This window comes from Syngnathus scovelli, chromosome 2 (genome assembly GCF_024217435.2).
Source record: "Syngnathus scovelli strain Florida chromosome 2, RoL_Ssco_1.2, whole genome shotgun sequence".
Taxonomy (NCBI): Eukaryota; Metazoa; Chordata; class Actinopteri; order Syngnathiformes; family Syngnathidae; genus Syngnathus; species Syngnathus scovelli.
The window spans coordinates 1,777,279-1,796,888 of record NC_090848.1 but is presented as its reverse complement, the minus strand read 5'-3'; the positions used below and the strand labels follow the sequence as shown (position 1 = coordinate 1,796,888).

The window sequence follows — 19,610 nt, the reverse complement described above, 5'->3', positions numbered from 1 at the left end:
CGCCTTGTGAAATGACAAACAATGCATCACCAGGTAAACAAAGTAAATCATTTCCGGGGGAGAATGACAGCGATGAGGACACACGGAAGGACGGGAGATTTGAGCGGGGGGGGGGGGTCGTGCACGTACGAAGCAGTCTGTGTCCTTGGGTCCCGAACAGCCGCCGGCGCACTCGCGGTGGCAGCAGTCGCTGACGTACGGCCCGAAGCAGCGACCGTCACACTGCTCTGCGCACACCGTCTTCGTCACTGAAGAAGAAGAAAAGATTTAAAGGTCTTCCGTACACACTCCCAACAAAAAGAGACAATATCACCACCCTCGACACACTCTTGCTCCAATGATATGAAATTCAGGCAGATACAAATTAAGGGCTTCAAAAGCAGAAGGTCACCACGACCAAAAGTCTTGAGTCCAACTTTTTTTTTTTGGTGTCCTTGAATAAACTGCTTATCTTCTGGAAATGCTGCTGCAACATGGAGCTTCACTGATTCTGTCTGGAAATGTGAGGGAACCCTGCTGATCCACCTCAGAGGTGTGTGTAAAACAAAACAAAATAAAAAGTGTTTTTATCAGAAGATTAATGCCCCGACTGTGCCGTTCATTCCTAAATTGCGGCGCTATTATGTGCTAATTGTTGCCATGGCGCCCGACTCCTGTGGCTAGGACTTGTTCTCACAATGATCGAATTAATAGCTAATTTCAACCGCTTTAAAATATGCTTTGCATTTTAAACTGGACTGCTTGGTATTTATTGATTTAAAATACTCATAGATGTGTTTCAAACACATTATAGTATGTGAAGATAGAGCATAAAAATACAGCAACCTGGAGATGAATCGATTAATCGTAAAATAATCAATTATTAATCAATTCGTTATTTGAGAATTATTTGGATGCGGTATTTTATTTAAAAAAAAAATCGAAATGCTCAGAATACCAGCTTCTCGACAATAATAATAACAATAACAATAACAATAATAATAATAATAATAATAAAATATTTAAAATAAATAAATAAATACATGAATAAATAAATAAATAAATAAATAAATAAATAAATAAATAAATAAATAAATAAATAAATAAATAAATAATAATAAGAGTAATAATAATAATAATAATAATATTCAGGTCATCACCCTATTTGGTGGTCCGGTCTGAAAGCGCAGAGCTAAAAGTTGGGGCCACCGCCTCGCCTACTTTCCTTATAACCCCAATCGACGCTGGCATGATTGGCATCTGTTAAACATTTTCATATTCTGGCAATTTTTGTCCCCTCTATTCCACCCTTCAATGTGCACACTCATCTATTATTGATCAGCGTGCAACTAATATGTCGACAGGGGAAATTTAAGGCGGGCGCTGTGGCAAAAGCAAAATATCAAAATAGATGATTGCAACTTTTACATTCAAGTGGTCATATCTAAAATGGGTCCTCATTCACTTGAAGGATTTAGTTTGTCTGCCTCTAGCCATCTCATTTTCTTTTAATCATAAAAGTTTATACTGTCTAAAAATATATTTGTACTTACAAGTTTGGCACTGCTCTTCCTGGTGACCCCAACATCGTCCGTTACAAGAGCGATGACAGCGTCTGCCTGCATGACAACAAAAATAACTCACCCCACGATCAAGTATTTACGTGATGACCATCTCTTCCGAGCGTTCCTGCTGGCAAGTTGGACTTGGCATCTGCTGTCACCAAAGCTTAATTGACTGGCGTTAATAACAGACTAAGGAGAACATTGCGAGCTAACTGTCACAAGGCCCACTCCCATTGCGCGGCTGCCAACGTACATTCTAAACACTGCCTGCCAAGGGTCCCCCATTTGGCAACCTCGACTCCCACGTTCCATTGTCATTTTCGGGCACACCCCCTCTAGTCTTTGTTGCTTTTCATCCTCCTCCTTCATTAGTGACTATCTCATCAACCAATGTTTTTAAATGTCTCCCTAAACCGGCGCTATGTCGGCAGAACAAATTTCAAGACTCAACAAGAGTACCGTATTTTCCGGACTATAAGGCGCACCTAAAAACCTAAAATTTTCTCAAAAGCCTTATAGTCCAGTGCGCCTTGTATATGGACCAAATTCCTAAATTTAAACTGTCCCGAAATATTGTGTCATAAAATCAATCATAAGTGGCCCGCTGAAGACTATGAATCATGAATCAAAACGACTATGGATCATTATTTTGTTGCGTCTGAAGTTGAAATAGAAACGATAAAATGGAGAATGATTTGATTTGGATAAAAAAATCTAACATGATGCATTAATGGTGCGTCTTATAGTCCAGTGCGCCTTATATAAGGACAAAGTTTTAAAATGGGCCATTCATCGAAGCTGCGCCTTATCGTCCGGTGCGCCTTATAGTCCGGAAAATACGGTATCCTCAAAACAAAAGGTCATCAGGCTTATTTTTGTCAAATGAACTCAAGTTCAAGTCAACCCGCTAACCCTTATGGCACGCTCAATGTTTGTCCTTCCCGCTCACCCCGATGGGTTTGATCTACCGCTATCAACTTCCTCCCTTGAAATGAGCCGAGCCACTTGTTCCAAAAAAAAAAAAAAAAAAGCCAAGAGGAGCCACTTCTTGTGACATTGAATGTCCGCCAGACAGAAATGCCCACTGTGTATAAAGAACAGCAACCCAGCGGACCGGGGAGCCCAGAGACACAAGTCGGCATCACCATCAGAACCTTCACGAGCAGCTGTCAGATTAGCTGAGACTTAAAAAGAGCAAAGCCAGGCAGCGTCTCCGCCGGCCTCGCCACCGACAAACGTTCACACGCTGATTTAACACCATGTGATTTTGCCCCAACCATTAACCGCTAGGCTAACACGATGACTAAACATTTGTTGGCCGACAGTGACTCGCTCGGAATGTGGATCACCTCCAAAAAGTGTCATTGTCATCCATGTTTGTACCACACTCACATCCCAGATTGCTATTGTTGGATGGAACCACCAGGAGCTCCGCTTGGGGGTTCTTGATGATGTCACGCCAATGGATGGTGTCCGCATGGCACAGGAATTTGTTCTGGTCCACGTAAACGCCTCCGTTCAGGATCTCTGCAAGGAGAAGAAAAGTGAGCACACCCCCCATGAATATATAAGAGAGGTATACAATGGCAGGAAATCGATAGATCAAGGTTAACCACAATAATCTCAGAGTAGCGAGCACCAAAGTGCATCTGAGCGTGAAGATAAACGCTATTGACAGAGCAATTCAATACAACAGTAATATCATAAGTCCTCCAAAAAATAAAATTTGACTGTGAAAACACACACAGGAAAGTAGTCTTTTATTCATTTCTTTCTTTTCCGGGGAGATAAGAAAATAGAAACGTCTTGCAAGAATTTCGGGGCTGGTGTTTGTAAAGTTAGACAGGGCGAGCGCTCAACCTTTAAAAAAAAAAAAAAAACACTTACTACATAAAATCTGATATAATAAACGGATAAATAAATAATTTGTTTTTGTTTTAGCGGCACGGAAAATTGTGAAAAATATTCTGTATTCAATAAATAAATAAATACATAAATAAATAAATAGTTTTATTTTTAGCGGCACAGAAAATAGTGACAGACTACATAAAATCTGATGTAATAAACGGATAAATAAATAAATAAATAAATAAATAAATAAATAAATAAATAATAATTGTGATAAATATTCTGTATTCAATAAATAAATAAATAAATACATAAATAAATAGTTTTATTTTTAGCAGCACAGAAAATAGTGACATACTACATAAAATCTGATGTAATAAACGGATAAATAAATAAATACATTGTTTTTGTTTTAGCGGCACAGAGAATTGTGATAAATATTCAGTATTCAATGAATAAATAAATAAATAAATAAATAAATAAATAAATAAATAAATAAATAGTTTTATTTTTAGCGGCACAGAAAATAATGACATACTACTTAAAGTCTGATATAATAAACGGATAAATAAATAAATACATTGTTTTTGTTTTAGCGGCACAGAGAATTGTGATGAATATTCAGTATTCAATAAATAAATAAATAAATAAATAAATAAATAAATAAATAAATAAATAAATAAATAAATAAATACTTTTATTTTTAGCGGCACAGAAAATCGTCATAAATATTTAGTTGAGCTTAATTTAATTCTGAAATAAATTAACAGTACGATTGACTGTTGACTGCGGCCTCATTAACAGGATTTTAAAAAAAAAAAAAAGGATTTCAATTCTATTTGATTTGACACATAAAAAGTTGTCTTTCAAAAAGGGCAAAAACTAGCCCCAAAGTGTTAACATTCAATAAGTGCTCACTTGGCTCTTGACCCGCTTCACCTCACCGAGTACGATGAAGCTCGATTGCACTGAGACCAAAGTCGCCTCATCACGCGCCGTCTGCTTGATAGCAAAAGTGATTCTTCCTTAATAGATGCCTACACATGGTGCGCCGTAATGAATCCTAATCCCTCTTTCTTCTTGCTATTACAGATTTTGGAGAGTGATGAGATGATGCTTTAGTAATCCCCCCCGCCCCTCCCCCCTCGTTCCGTCACGAGCTGTGACCCCTACGAGAAGGATATAACACCAGTGTCCTTCCCAGACTGTTATTTAACCTAGTTTAGGGATTTAGATGCAATCACCTCTCATCCTCTTCAGCTAGGATATGAAATACTGCCAGATTCTATACCTGCACACACACACACACACTTAACGTAGTTCATATAAAACGTAACAATGTTTTTAAGATTAGAGCTGGATTAGCTGACGGGTATGATTATCTCCCCGGGCTGATTATTACCACCAAGAGAGTTGGGTGCATGACTCACACACGCACACACAGGAAGCTAATCATCAACATCCGACATGATGATTAAAGAAGCGGGGACTCGGTGAAGGCACGGACATCTATTCAAAGCCCTCTTAGAGGTGACATGTCGCTCCGTCTGCCCGCCGAACGGCCCGCAGCCGCGGCCTCGTGTAATCGTGTTCTTGTCAAAATAGACAATTTATCGGGGGTGTTTTACATTTCTGGTTGGGGAGGGGGGAGGAGACATGCAGTAATGGCGGGTACATCCGTCATAAAATGTAAGCCTGACTAAGGTAAACAGATTATTAGCAGGTAAGGCGCCATATTTTTAGACTAATTCTGTGAAATTTGATTTTTCCCCGGCCACTACACATCTAATGAGGTCTCGCGCCACAGTGGCTCACCCTCCCACGACTTCCGATGCCCGCCTGCTGAGCTTCGATCTTGCGATCAGGCTGGTGATCAACACCCAGACACCCGCTTGCCGCCATATCACCCCCCCCCCCCCCCCACCCCCGCCCTGGTGGTCATCCACACTCGTGTGATTCACAAGGCGGTTGTAAAAGTGTAGGAGAAATAGGGGAGGGGCAGAAAGGGGAGGGGTGAGCACAGAAACTGATATGAGGAGCGCGGGAAGGGGTTATTGCTCAAGCTCTGAAAATCGATTCTGATAAGAAATTGTGTGTAACGTAATAAACCTTCGCCGCGGAGAATTTTACTAGTACTCTTTTGCAATGGTTGCGAGGTCAGATGGTTAGTTCAAAGATGCTCTGTGAGTTGCAGCTCTGCATGTTAAACTCATCTGCTGCTTTTTTTTTTTTTTTTTTTTTTTTTATACTCGTCTCTTATTGGTTTCAAGCTGGGGCATCACTTGTAAAAAAAAAATAAAAATAAAAATAGATAGGCGCAATAATGTCAATGCTGCAAATTGAAAATATTTTTTTTTAAGGCTCATGATGAAAATTGTCATTTCACACCACAAATGGCATTTCATAAATATATTAAATAAAAAAAACAAAAAAAAAAACAACAACAGCTGACTTTTGCAACAATAATAGCCACAAAAAAAAAAGTGAATCGGTAAATTTGGGAAATAGCAAACTGCAGCGAGTTTTACTGTAATTCAAAAATGAAAACAATATGTTAAAAAAATAAAATAAATTCAGCATGGGTTAAAAAGTATCAAAACTAGCTAACAGCATTTTAGGATAGTTTTCGAATCGAATATCAAGGAAGGTCTTTCACCAAACTTTGCTCTGTAGCCAATTATGCTCATTTTCCGCTCATTCAGCGGCGCAAAGAGCTGCTATTGCAAAGTCGTTTGTGGACGATGATTGAGGCGCCATCCTCCGCTAACCGTGATGGTCTGCGGGGAGCTCGCTGATGAGCTTTCATCAATGCTGCTCTGCTCGCCACTTGTCCCACATCTCTTCCTCGGCCTAATTACGCTGATGAATAAAGCCGTGATAGCGATCCGTCCTCGGCTGATGAGTCCGCGCCTCTACGCTTGCCGCCATTGTCTGGTAAGGCGTGACGCACAGCTGAGTTGCCTGAACGTCGACAAGGATCAGAAGGAGAACAGAGAAGTGGAGTTGGTCTTTTCTTCTTCTTTTGGAAAAGCAGGTACAGTAGACCCTTCAAGCCTATTAGGACTGCTAAAAAAAAATCCACTTATATTCACTTTTACATTTTACGCCAAGCCATCATTAGCAAGGATCGAATGGATGCTGAAGACAGAGCAGAACATTTGAAAGAAGACCTAAGCAAATGATCCATCCATCCATCCATCCATCCATCCATCCATCCATCCATCCATCCATCCATCCATCCATCCATCCATCCATCCATCCATCCATCCATCTTCCGTCCACCAATCCATCTACCAATCCATCCATCTACCAATCCATCCATCTACCAATCCATCCATCTACCAATCCATCCATCTACCAATCCATCCATCCATCCATCCATCCATCCATCCATCCATCCATCCATCCATCCATCCATCCATCCATCCATCCATCCATCCATCTTCCGTCCACCAATCCATCTACCAATCCATCTACCAATCCATCTACCAATCCATCTACCAATCCATCCATCCATCCATCCATCCATCCATCCATCCATCCATCCATCCATCCATCCATCCATCCATCCATCCATCCATCCATCCATCTACCCATCCATCCATCCATCCATCCATCCATCCATCCATCCATCCATCCATCCATCCATCTTCCGTCCACCAATCCATCTACCAATCCATCTACCAATCCATCTACCAATCCATCCATCTACCAATCCATCCATCTACCAATCCATCCATCCATCCATCCATCCATCCATCCATCCATCCATCCATCCATCCATCCATCCATCCATCCATCCATCTTCCGTCCACCAATCCATCTACCAATCCATCTACCAATCCATCTACCAATCCATCCATCTACCAATCCATCCATCTACCAATCCATCCATCCATCCATCCATCCATCCATCCATCCATCCATCCATCCATCCATCCATCCATCCATCCATCCACCAATCCATCTACCAATCCATCTACCAATCCATCCATCCATCCATCCATCCATCCATCCATCCATCCATCCATCCATCCATCCATCCATCCATCCATCCATCCATCCATCCATCCATCCATCCATCCGCCAATCCATCCATCCATCCATCTTCCATCCACCAATCCATCTACCAATCCATCCATCTACCAATCCATCCATCTACCAATCCATCCATCCATCCATCCATCCATCCATCCATCCATCCATCCATCCATCCATCCATCCATCCATCCATCCATCCATCCATCCATCCATCCATCCTTCGGACTGGACCGCCTTTCAGCAGCCGGTCCGTTCGTCCTCCATCTTTCAGGTTTTCCCTTTGAACCTTGCACACGTGACGCAAGAGGAGAACAAGAGGAATAATACAGCGTTGGATGCCGTCTCTGTTTTAAAAATCTTTTTCATCCTCCACTGTTGGAATGGTCTCTTTGTAGGTTCTGACTCCAAATGGAAGGAAAACAAAGACATTCCCTGCAGGCATTTGGATTTCTAAATAAACGGGATCTGCCATTTTGGGTAAATATCTGCATGACTAAACCATGCATGTATTAAAAATAATAAAAATACATAACTTAAATGTAACTATGAGCAATACAAACTCCAAGCACAAATTCTGCCTCGACAAAGATATTATTCACTTCTGACACGTAACGTTATTATTTTTACAATATATTTATGATTGAATTTGCCAGTGATGTATCATTTACACTGCAGGAGACATTTCTGATTTCAAATGTTCCTCTTTCAAGGCCACTAGAGAGTGTAGGCGTAACTCTAAAAGTGGTCAGTTATATTTGTAGAGCTTTGGAAAATATCTATTTACTAACGTGTGTATAATGATACACAACGATTACAGCTCAAGGTATTCGAGTGCTTAACAAGTGCTGCGTCTCTGAGGAAGCCAAGTGTGGAACTGTGAAGCACTCCACTGTGTGATGCCTCGGAGCATCTTTGCTCAGACGAGCACGGAGGGAGAAGAAAAAAAAAAAAACAGTTGCGAAAGAAAGCACATGATGTGAAAATGACTTCTCTGATCTTATGAATCACACTTTTGACAGGAGACCACACACAAGCCGCCGCTGGGCAACGCAAAAAAAAAAAAAAAAATCCGATAAAAGTGACGAATCAGCTAAACCGGCCCAAGAGCAGAGCAAGAGCAAATGAACTGTCAGCCAAAGCACACGTACGTTTTCAACGATGCGTTTTTATAAACGTCACCATCTTTGCGAGCGAAGAGTGGAGGAAAAACTTATCTGATCCACACAGAGAGAAGGTGAGTCTCTGGAGTCCCATTTCCTCACTTCTCCATTATTAGCTCTGCCAGCCAAAGAGATATTGTGCTCAGTGACAAATGGGAGCCGAGCTGCGAGGCACAGACAACGCGGGGGTGGTCCCCCCCCCCCCCCCCCCTCGCCCGTCCCACCTTATCCACCAATTCACTGCGCATCCACTACCTCCTTGATAATTGTGTTTTAAACCCCCTGATTAAATTTCACAGTCTCCAATGATATTGTTTTTGCCATGAATCCTTATGAAAAATGTTTTGTGCACCGAGAAGTCGGTGTAGGAGGCAGGAGATGACACTTGGTACACGCCAAGCCTTCAGCGGACGCGAAATTCTTGCCATCAATCTCAGCGTTCTCCTCCGCCCACTTTTGCTGCGTCTTCTCTGCCGCTCTTGAAAACAGACATCAACGCTCTTAATATTCGTTTTGGTCAATCCCAACACACCCACGGGCAAAGGTAATAATGTCAAACGATTATGTTTGGGTAACCTTGCAATTTTTTAAAAATGTGTTTTTTCCACATTAAGTCTCCAGCATGGGATCTTCTTGCGTAATCTTCGTCGATTGCTTTAAATCAGGGGTGTCAAACTCATATTTTTCGCGGGCCGCATTGTCGTCAGCTTCTTTCGGACGGCCATTATGACCGTCAACCCAAAAAAATGTACCGTAATTTCCGGACTATAAGCCGCGACTTTTTCCCAAAATTTTGAACCCTGCGGCTTATTGTCAGGTGCGGCTTATATAAGATTATTTTTCGTGATGTTTGCGACGACTTGATCACTTTTATACACTCGTAAAAAAGCTGTGGACCACTGTTGTGCGGTATCTTGAAGAAAAAACAACAACAAAAATACTATTTTGAAACACTACTATGGCTGCTGCTTATTCTGGCTGTGTTGCTTGTGACTATTATGAGCTTTAGGGCTCTAAACCAGGGGTGTCCAAGTCCAGTCCTCGAGGGCCGCATTCCTCCATGTTTTCTAAGTTTCCCTGATTCAATGATCAGGCTCCTGCACAGGTGTGTTTAACGAGGGAAACTTTGAAAACATGTAGGAATGCGGCCCTCGAGGACTGGACTTGGACACCCCTGCTCTAAACCCTTTCTCTTACTCTGCCATGTGACTCAGAGATTACACAAAGCAGTGCACACTTCCGTGTTGCTGCGGTACTACTGCTGCGTCACAGGCAATGTTTAGAAAGACATGTTAAAGTATGTTATTAAAACTTTAAAAAGGCTTCCTGTGTACTGTCTTTGTAAAAAACTCATGTGCACGTGCGGCTTATACTCCGGTGCGGTTTATGTAAGAAAAAAACTAAAATATCCCCGAATTTTAGCTGGTGCGGTTTATAGTCCGGTGCGGCTTATAGTCCAGAAATTACGGTATGAGCAACTCATATTATATATACAGTAAAAGCTACAAAACAAACAGACGAGTAAAAACTGGTGAGATATTTAAATAAATATTATTAAAAGTGAAGACAATTTGCAATTCTAGTCATGACACACGAATTTGACGCACAATTTGTCCTCGCGGGAAGCCATAAAATGATGTGGCGGGTCGTATCTGGCCCCCGGGCCTTAGGTTTGACACGGTATGATCTAGTATGTAAGGATGGACTCAAAGATGGATCATTCGTTTGTTGACAAGTTTTCAAAAATCACAGAAAATATTCAACGTGCATCCGAGATCGGACAGCAAACACGTTTCGGAAATGGGACGAGGCGTGTTGAATGACACGTTAGCATAGTTTGAATGCCAGCGTGAGTTTAATCAATTCACCGGGCGGCGGAGAAAATGGCAGCCAACGACAGGTTGGAGATGATTGCGGCTAATTTGGCCACATTTCCCGCAGTTGACAGCCCGTGAGAAAAAGATGCAAGGCGTGCTGGGCTTTACATAACCATCCGAGTGCTTGATATTCATGTTTTGAAAGAAATAAAACGATTTTCAACTCTCTTTTAAAAAGGCCCAAGAAGAAAACATTTAAAAAGCGCACTGAGGTTTTTTTGTTGCCTTGCAATTTTTCCTTTGTGAGCAAAGAAACGTTTGAAGCCATGAGATATGTCTTAATGATCAGCGCCTTAATGATGACACAAGATCCATTATTAATCCGTTCCAGGCCTCTATTCTCTAAAGGCACCAGCAGCTATTGGTATTGCCCTTCTTCTTTTTTTTTTTTTTTTTTTTTCCCCCTCAACTTTGTAAATATATAATGCAACGCAGTACTTTGAGGAATTGTGTAAAAAGACAAAAAGTCAAAAACTTTGTTGTCATCATGTTTTCAATAACATCTCGATTATTCTTGAAAGTAATAAAAGGTAAAAATAAATTAAATAAATGAAAATAAATTATTAAATGTACTTGTTTAATTATATATATTATATTATACATTATTAATATTATATATAATAAACTTTGAGGAATTGTGTAAAAAGACAAAAAGGTCATGTTTTCAATAACCTCTATTATTCTTGAAAGTAAAAAAAAGTATATATATATATATATATATATATATATATATATATATATATATATATATATATATATATATATATATATTATATTATACATTATTATTATTATATATAATAAACTTTGAGGAATTGTGTAAAGACAAAAAGGTCAAAACTTTGTGGTCATCATGTAACCTCTATTATTCTTGAAAGTAATAAAAAGTAAAAATAAAATAAATTAAATAAATGAAAATAAATTAATACATTTATTTGATTAATATATATATATATATATATATATATATTATATGATACATTATTATTATAATATATAATTTAAATTTATTTATAATTAAATAAAAATAAATGATTGACTTAGTAATCTGGAACATGGTGTTATTATTATTTTTTTTACTTCACGAGGGGACAGACACTTTAGCAACCCGTGCATACAAGTCATCAAAGTACCTCAACAACAAAGCAAGACACATTTTGCAGGCCAAAAAAAAACCCAACATACCATAGCTAAATACTTTCACACAAAAGTAATAAATCACGGCGATAACTACAATCCATGCAAATTGGATCCAAACATGCTTTCTGCAAGCTCCATCAGGGACAGAATTCTGAGTGGGACAAAGCTGCAGTGAAGTTGTTGTTGTGTTGTAAATAGCACAGAATATATTGAAGTCCACGTCCCCGCCGGGAAACAGCATAACAAACAACAAACAGTCAAATGTGTACACGATGAGAATTATCCGCCTGCCTAATAACGAGCCAAAGATGTAGAAACAGCAAATTCGTAGATCCGTCCGACTGATACGAAAGAAATCAACTATTTATACCTCAGGATTTGAAGAATCGTTGTGTCACTCAAAGCGAGCCGATTTGTCTGATAAGAACTCAAACTCAGACATTACACAGATTCCAAGAATCACCGAATACTTTCAACTTGTGATGAAATGATAACCTTGAGACCAGGGACAGAAAAATCGTTCTTTGATTCGCAGTTCTCAATTACGAGAAAAAAAAAAGAAAATGGAGATCAGTGTTCATTGGTACTATAATTACCTTCAGCAAAAACGATTAGATTTTAATTATGTCGGTGCGTTTGTGTGTTCGACGTACGTGATTAAAACGGGCAAATATTGTGACTGTGTCTAGGGACTGAAGTTGAGACGTCAAACAAAGTTTAACGTGGCTCTAATCCAGACTGCATCTGGCTGTAATTTCGAGTTTAAAAAAGAAAATCTATTTAATTTGATAAGAGACCTATACATCTTGTTATTTAATTGTGCTATCAAATCCTGTGAGGGTTGCGAGCCAGAACACTGCCTTTAACTTTTGGCGTTGAAAACAAAATGTACCAAGATGAGGACTGGCACTGAAAAAGATCCAATAGATGTGTGTGGAGGTGCGACGATTAATCGGTAATGATTTTTTGATATTAAAAATTTCATCAATTAATCCTTAAGATATCTTTGTTAACCTATCACAATGAGCGGAGTCAAAATAAAACATTTGTGTTTCCTTTTATACAATAATAAGCATTTTTGCCGATTTCTAACCTGTTATAAAATAAAAAACAGTAACTGAATTATCGTTATTTCAAATTCTTAGTGTAAAAACACAAATTAATGTCCATTTTTAATAAATAAGAATTTAAAATGTTTTTTTTTTATCAGATTCATCAATGAATTGACAAAATAATCAACAGATTAATCGATTATTTAATCAATTTAAAATGTTTTTTAATCGGATTCATCGATTAATTGACAAAATAATCAACAGAATAATCGATTATTTAATCAGTCATTCGTTGCAGATCCAGATGGAAACAAAGCATTTATTTATCTAAAATATGTTTTTTTTAATTGGATTCGTCGATTAATTGACAAAATAATCAACAGAATAATCGCTTATGTAATCAGTCATTAGTTGCAGATCCAGACGGAAACAAAGCATTTATTTATCTAAAATTTGTTTTTTTAATTGGATTCATCGATTAATTGACAAAATAATCAACTGAATAATCGATTATTTAATCAGTCATTCGTTGCAGATCCAGACGGAAACAAAGCATTTATTTATCCAAAATATGTTTTTTTAATTGGATTCATCGATTAATTGACAAAAATAATCAACAGAATAATCGATTATTTAATCAGTCATCAGTTGCAGATCTAGATGGAAACATAAAGCATTTATCTATCTAAAATGTTTTTTTAATTGGATTCATCAATTAATTGACAAAATAATCAACAGAATAATCGATTATCTAATCAGTCATTAGTTGCAGATCCAGATGGTAACAAAGCATTTATTTATCCAAAATATGTTTTTTATATAAGATTCATCGACTAATTGACAAAATAATCAAAAGATCAATCGATTATTTAATCAATCGTTACTCGCAGCTGTTTCCAGATGGAAACATAAAACAGAATAATAAAACAGACAGATACGCAACTGGACGTCCAGCAGCCTAAAACAGAATAACATGAAAAGCTTGTGAAAGCAGCAAGTCGGTCGCTTTAGTGGATCTTATCAAGGACACGCAATTATAGCACCTAAGATCCTCTGATACCACTTTCAACTTTTCATGTTCAGCCCACTGCAGAAAGAACACCCCAAGTTATATGCGGCGGATGAATCTCGGTTCCTCCCTAAAGTCCCTTGGGACAATATCAAGCTTTTATGAGAAATCCATGGCCATATATATCGGCGCAAAGTTACAACGGGGCAACAAACAGATCAACTTTGTACCGTGAAAAAAGTTTAGGCCTCTCTCGGGCTTTTGCACTTGGCTGAGGTGACAAATGAGGTGAAGGTGTGATCATGGTTTTAGAAAAAAAAAAAAATTATTATTCCATGTTGTAGTCTTTGACTCTGCTCTCTGTAAGCGTGCACTTTGAGTGTTGTCTCAGTAAAAGGTCAAGTAGACCTTTAGCTGTGTCCACGCACGCCTGATCGCTCTTTCTCACCAGTGGTTCTTTTTTTTTTTTAGCTTTCTGGGCTGCTCTTTATTGAATTTAAAATCAGCAACGTGCTTTTTTTTTTAACTCATTCAGTGCCAATGACGGTTATAGACGTCCAAACTGGGTTGGCAGTGAATGAGTCGAAACTATTATTTTGATTTCTGCAAAAAATGTGTTCTGGTCTTCGTATAATTTGCTTACAGTAACGTCAAACTATTTTTTGGTGTTATGATGTCATGAATTTTCTGCACAGTTTTTTTTTTTTTTTTTTACAAGATGGCTCCTCTTAGGCAGCGTAGCAACCATGCTTAACGTTCTGCCTTTATGAGACGCTGTCTTAACATGGACTGATGAACGTCAAGGCTTTCAGACACCCTTTGTGCGTACTCTGAAAGGTCTTGACTTAGCTACAGCTTGAGGTTTATGACCAATTTATGTACAAATCCAGGTTAAAGTACTTTTTCTTGTAACTGCTAACACGATTAATTTCCGTGATTCCAGGAAACGCAGAGATTCCTCGAAATTTTGCTTGAAAAACGAGACGGCATTGTCCCGATGTGATATTATCGTTGTCCAACACTTTGTGGGCAGGTAATTGCTGCTCTTTTTTATCACGATGGTGATAGAACTTTATTCATCAATTTATTAATTTATTCATCATTTATTCATGCACTAAACAAAGGCAGATAGATTTGAAATGGGCTCAGTCAAAAGAGAATCAGTAACTCGAAATAAAGTTGAAAACTTATTTACTCATGCCCAGCGTGCCCAACTGTGTCAGAGAATCATTATCTCATTAATGTCAAAGATATTACCGTATTGGCCCGAATATAAGACGACCCTGATTATAAGACGACCGCCTTTTTCAAAACTCAAGTTTGAAAAAAGGCTTTTTGAACACCAAATTAAATTTTTATACAGAAAATAATTACAGTGCATCTGAAACAAATGATTATAACAATATATTCGATAGAAAAAGCATGTTATGGCTTCTGGTTTTTGAAATGCAAATAAACTACTGTGGTAAAACAACAAAATTGCAATAACTGCATTAACCATCAAAGTGAAGTCTAACTGTAGTCTTGAAACAAATCTGAATAAGGAAAAACATTGCAATAAAATAATGCAAACTCTCTTTTTTTCTTCTCTTTTCTTTCTTACCGCTATTTTTTATTTTTCTTCTTCGTGCTACCGCTATTTTTATTTTTATTCTTCGTGACAGTGGTTCGCTTTGGGAGTTAAATTCAGCATTCACTTTAAAGACATCTGGCGCCATCTAGCGTTGTGAATGGGTATAATCTCTAAACCCCGAATGTAAGACGACCCCCCACTTTTTCAGTCTTATTTCAATGCAAAAAACACCGTCTTATATTCAAGCCAATACGGTAACTGGGTTGGCAATGAATGAGTTAAAATAAATCTTGAAATACGAACTCTGACCAACACAATGATTGTTAAATAGAAAAAAAAATATGTGTGATGAAAAATCAAAATATTTTTTCAATGTTATAGTCCTTTTGCTGTGGATTTGGAAGTTGACACAAAGACAAGCTGCTTTTCCAACAAGTTGTTGAAATTTCTGGCAACTTTGTAGGACACTTTTGTTCCTTGGCTGCACTTTGGAGGACAAGCATGCTTGGAAGTAAATTTCCAATTGGCCACAACTTGACACGCTCTAGGATGTTGTTCTGTTCTGACTGGAAGAACAGAACAGATTTCAATCAAATGTCCCAAAGTCTGCAGAGATTGATGCCAAAAAAAAAAAAAAAAACTTTATGTTTGGTTCACACAATCTGGAGCTGGTTGATGACTTTTCCGGAGAATTTCTCTCTTGTCTTGAACGTATATTAATTCATTTCAAATATATGATAAAGGATAATATTGGCTTGCAGCAGCACATCGAAAAGGAGATGAGCTGATTGCGAGGCCACGGCCACAAATTGGTATGGCGAAATAACGCAAATACAATTAAGAAGCAAAGTACGCCGATACTAAACCCAAAACATCCATTTACGAGCACACTCAGCAAGAGCGGAACAATTTTGAGTGCATAAACAGAAATTTAATTAAAAGGGAAAATAAGGCTTTTCACACAGATTTGATCTTTCCATACAAAAAAATTAATTTGGTAGCAATGACGTGACATCAAACTCTGAGCGCTAATTTTGCGCTTATTAAATATGCATAAGTCAAACACAAGCGGGGGAATTGTGACATTTTTCAAATGAGCAAAAACAAAAATATATTTGTAGTTTGATGGCAACATTAATCGGCAGAGGAGATTTCAATTTCGCCATCTGGCGTGAACCAAATTGTGACTCGTGAAAATAATTTGATGTTCTTTCGATCCGTTGCAACTTTGGATTTGTTTGTGATGATCAGATTATGTTAAGATCATTTGTGCAGTGTTTCTGAATATGACGTCACCTACCTGTTAGGTTCCGAAGGCCCAGCTGCCTCAATCCGTAGTATCCATCCCGCCTGTAGTTGAGGAAGATGGCAAGCGAATAGCGACCTTCGTACAGCTTGGTGCCTCTGATGATCCGTAGATTTTCCAGCGGGAGGTAGTCAAACTGGTTGAGAGCCACCAGCACGTAACCAGTCACCTCTCTGATGGACTGCAATGAAGAAATGGAGTCAATGAGCTCTGACATTTTTATAGAAGGTACATTTAAAAAGTGTTGATTTGGTAAAATGAATGTGATTATTGTTCTTTTATTTTTTTAAATATTATTTTTATTTTATATTTTATTATATTATGTGTTTTATTATTTATCATATATTTTGTATTATATATTTTAAATATTTTTATTTTATTTATTTATTTTTTTATTCCGAATATTCAAATATTCCTGCTGCTTCCTGTTTGTTCTCAGACAAATTCTTTTTTTATTTATTTCTTTATATTATTTTTAATTTACATTCTATTATATTATGTTTTTTATTATTTATCATATAGTTTATATTATATATATATATTTTAAATATTATTTTTATTTTATATATTATCTTTTTTATTCCGAATATTCAAATATGTTTGTTCAAATATTCCTGCTGCTTCCTGTTTGTTCTCAGACAAATTCTTTTTTTATTTATTTCTTTATATTATTTTTAATTTACATTCTATTATATTATGTGTTTTATTATTTATCATATAGTTTATATTATATATATATATATATATATATATATATATATATATATATATATTTTTTTTTTTAAATATTATTTTTATTTTATATATTATCTTTTTTATTCCGAATATTCAAATATGTTTGTTCTCAGACAATTTCTTTGCATAAAATGAAATTGAGGAAGCAAAATAAACACGGAGAAAAAAAAAAAAAGCCATTCAAAAAGAAATGAGAAGAAGCATAACTTTTTTTTTTTAGCTCATGTCTTTTTTTTTTTTTTTTTTGGGATGTATCTCCAAACGATTTAATTCCCTCCCCATTTTACAGCATGAACTACTTTCTTTCAAACCCATATAAAAGCCTGCTCGATTTTTCTGACCGATTCCCGTGACATTGAAAAGTCTCCGGGAACACCTCTTCCGCGCTTGCGTGCAAATTCCCAGGTGACTAATGATGGGTTTGTCCCCAGTCTGGCCTGGGAGAAGGCGTGCAGCAGAAAAATGCACGAGTGCGCTCGACTGATAGTTAAGCGCTTGAGGATAATAACAGGTGTCCCATACAAGCGGCCATAATGTGGCTCGCTGCCAGGACCGGGGCTATTGTAGCACAAACACAAAAGAAAGCAAAACACAAAATGGAGGTGCTTATTAGCAAGATTACAGCACGTCAATCATCCAAAGAAAAAAGAACAACATCATAAAATAGCAGCATTCATTTCACTGGAGAATTTGATTAGCATACTTATTACAGAGCCTATTGTGAGAAAGTGAAAAAGAGCAAACAAAGTTGTGGCGTGTTTTAAAAAAAATAAAAACAACATTACGTTCTTGCAGGGGTTTCTTGATTCCGCCCCCTGGTAGGAAGTCATTCCCTGCCATTACTTTGACCCCCACTGTGGCCTTGTGTTCACTGCTGGGGGATTGCTGAGCTCAGCCAGCTATCATTAAGTTCCTTCGAAGCCCTCCGGGTCCCCACTGAGGCTTCGTCGCCACCCGACCCGGCTCCTCCCACTGTGCGCCCTTCTAGCGGCCGGCCCCCAAGTCCAGACAACACAAAAAAAAAAAAAAAAGAAGTTCCCTTGTTGCATAGCAACGTCAGAAAAAATCTTCAAGTGGGAGCGAGGGAAAGCAAAAATAAACAAAAAAAATGCTTTTTCTGTAATTTAATTAAAAGGATTATTCTGCCCATATCTTTGATGTAATTTAATTCTCCGATGGGATTAAATATACTTGTAAATATGTAGATTAAAGATTTGTGACCAATAGGCTTTGGTCGAGAAGCATGAGAAGTATTACGATTTTTTTTGGCCCGTTTTTTTAGCAGGTCAAGCAGCATGATGGGCAAGACCAAAAAGTTTGTTTTAAAAAAGTGCAAAAGACTCTTGCTGTTCGGACTCTTTAACCTCGGCAGGTATACGATAGCAAAACAAAAAGCTCATTTTCCCACATCAGATATGCCGTGAATACAATGTCATCCAAGGTTGAACTTTTGTAGGAACTCTCAAGCAGCCCGACTATTTCCATCATCTCCAGCGAAGAAAAAAAACAAAAAAAAACACACTGTCAAGCATCGCTCTTGTGTCAGATTTCGAGTGTGTACTTCAGTACTCCAAGGGCTTTTTTGTGTTTTATTTTTTTTCACCCCTGTTGAGGATTGCTGCCATCCAAAAGGAGAACTTTAGCAGAATAGCTCACTCGGTCGAGTATATCAGCCAACATTTTACGAACCAGAATTTGGCAGAGAAGACCAAGACCATCTTCTAATGAAAAGACAGAAGACAGGACAGACAGGTCCTTTTATTATTGATATATTATGTTATAAATATTATATTAAATAATATATATATAATATAATATAAATTATATATAATATAATATAATATAATATAATATAATATAATATAATATAATATATAATATAATATAATACTTGTACGCTGCTGTGACAAGTAAATTTACCCGCTGTGGGATGAATAAAGTTCTATCACCATCAATAAAATAAAATAAAATAAAATAAAATAAAATAAAATAAAATAAAATAAAGCAAAATAAAATAAAATAATATAATTACTTGTACGCTGCTGTGACAAGTAAATTTCCCCGCTGTGGGATGAATAAAGTTCTATCATCATCAATAAAATAAAATAAAATAAAATAAAATAAAATAAAATAAAATAAAATAAAATAAAATAATTACTTGTACGCTGCTGTGGCAAGTAAATTTACCCGCTGTGGGATGAATAAAGTTCTATCATCATCATCATCAATAAAATAAAATAAAATAAAATAAAATAAAATAAAATAAAATAAAATAAAATAAAATAAAATAAAATATTCGTCCTTCCTGGCAGCTCACCTGGATAA

At 37.4% G+C, this 19,610-nt stretch overlaps 1 protein-coding gene across 3 annotated transcripts in view; it reads right to left on the bottom strand.

Moving 5' to 3' along the window:
- Positions 1–19,610, bottom strand: part of LOC125988097 (receptor tyrosine-protein kinase erbB-4) — a 122,467-nt gene that overhangs the window by 40,931 nt on the left and 61,926 nt on the right. For all 3 annotated transcript variants that reach the window (XM_049752908.2, XM_049752907.2, XM_049752909.2), the window contains exons 3-6: positions 16,545–16,731; positions 2,937–3,071; positions 1,533–1,598; positions 130–248 (exon numbers count right to left, since the gene is read on the bottom strand). In XM_049752908.2, the coding sequence (XP_049608865.1) occupies positions 130–248; positions 1,533–1,598; positions 2,937–3,071; positions 16,545–16,731 (507 nt within the window). The remainder of the gene's footprint in view (positions 1–129; positions 249–1,532; positions 1,599–2,936; positions 3,072–16,544; positions 16,732–19,610) is intronic.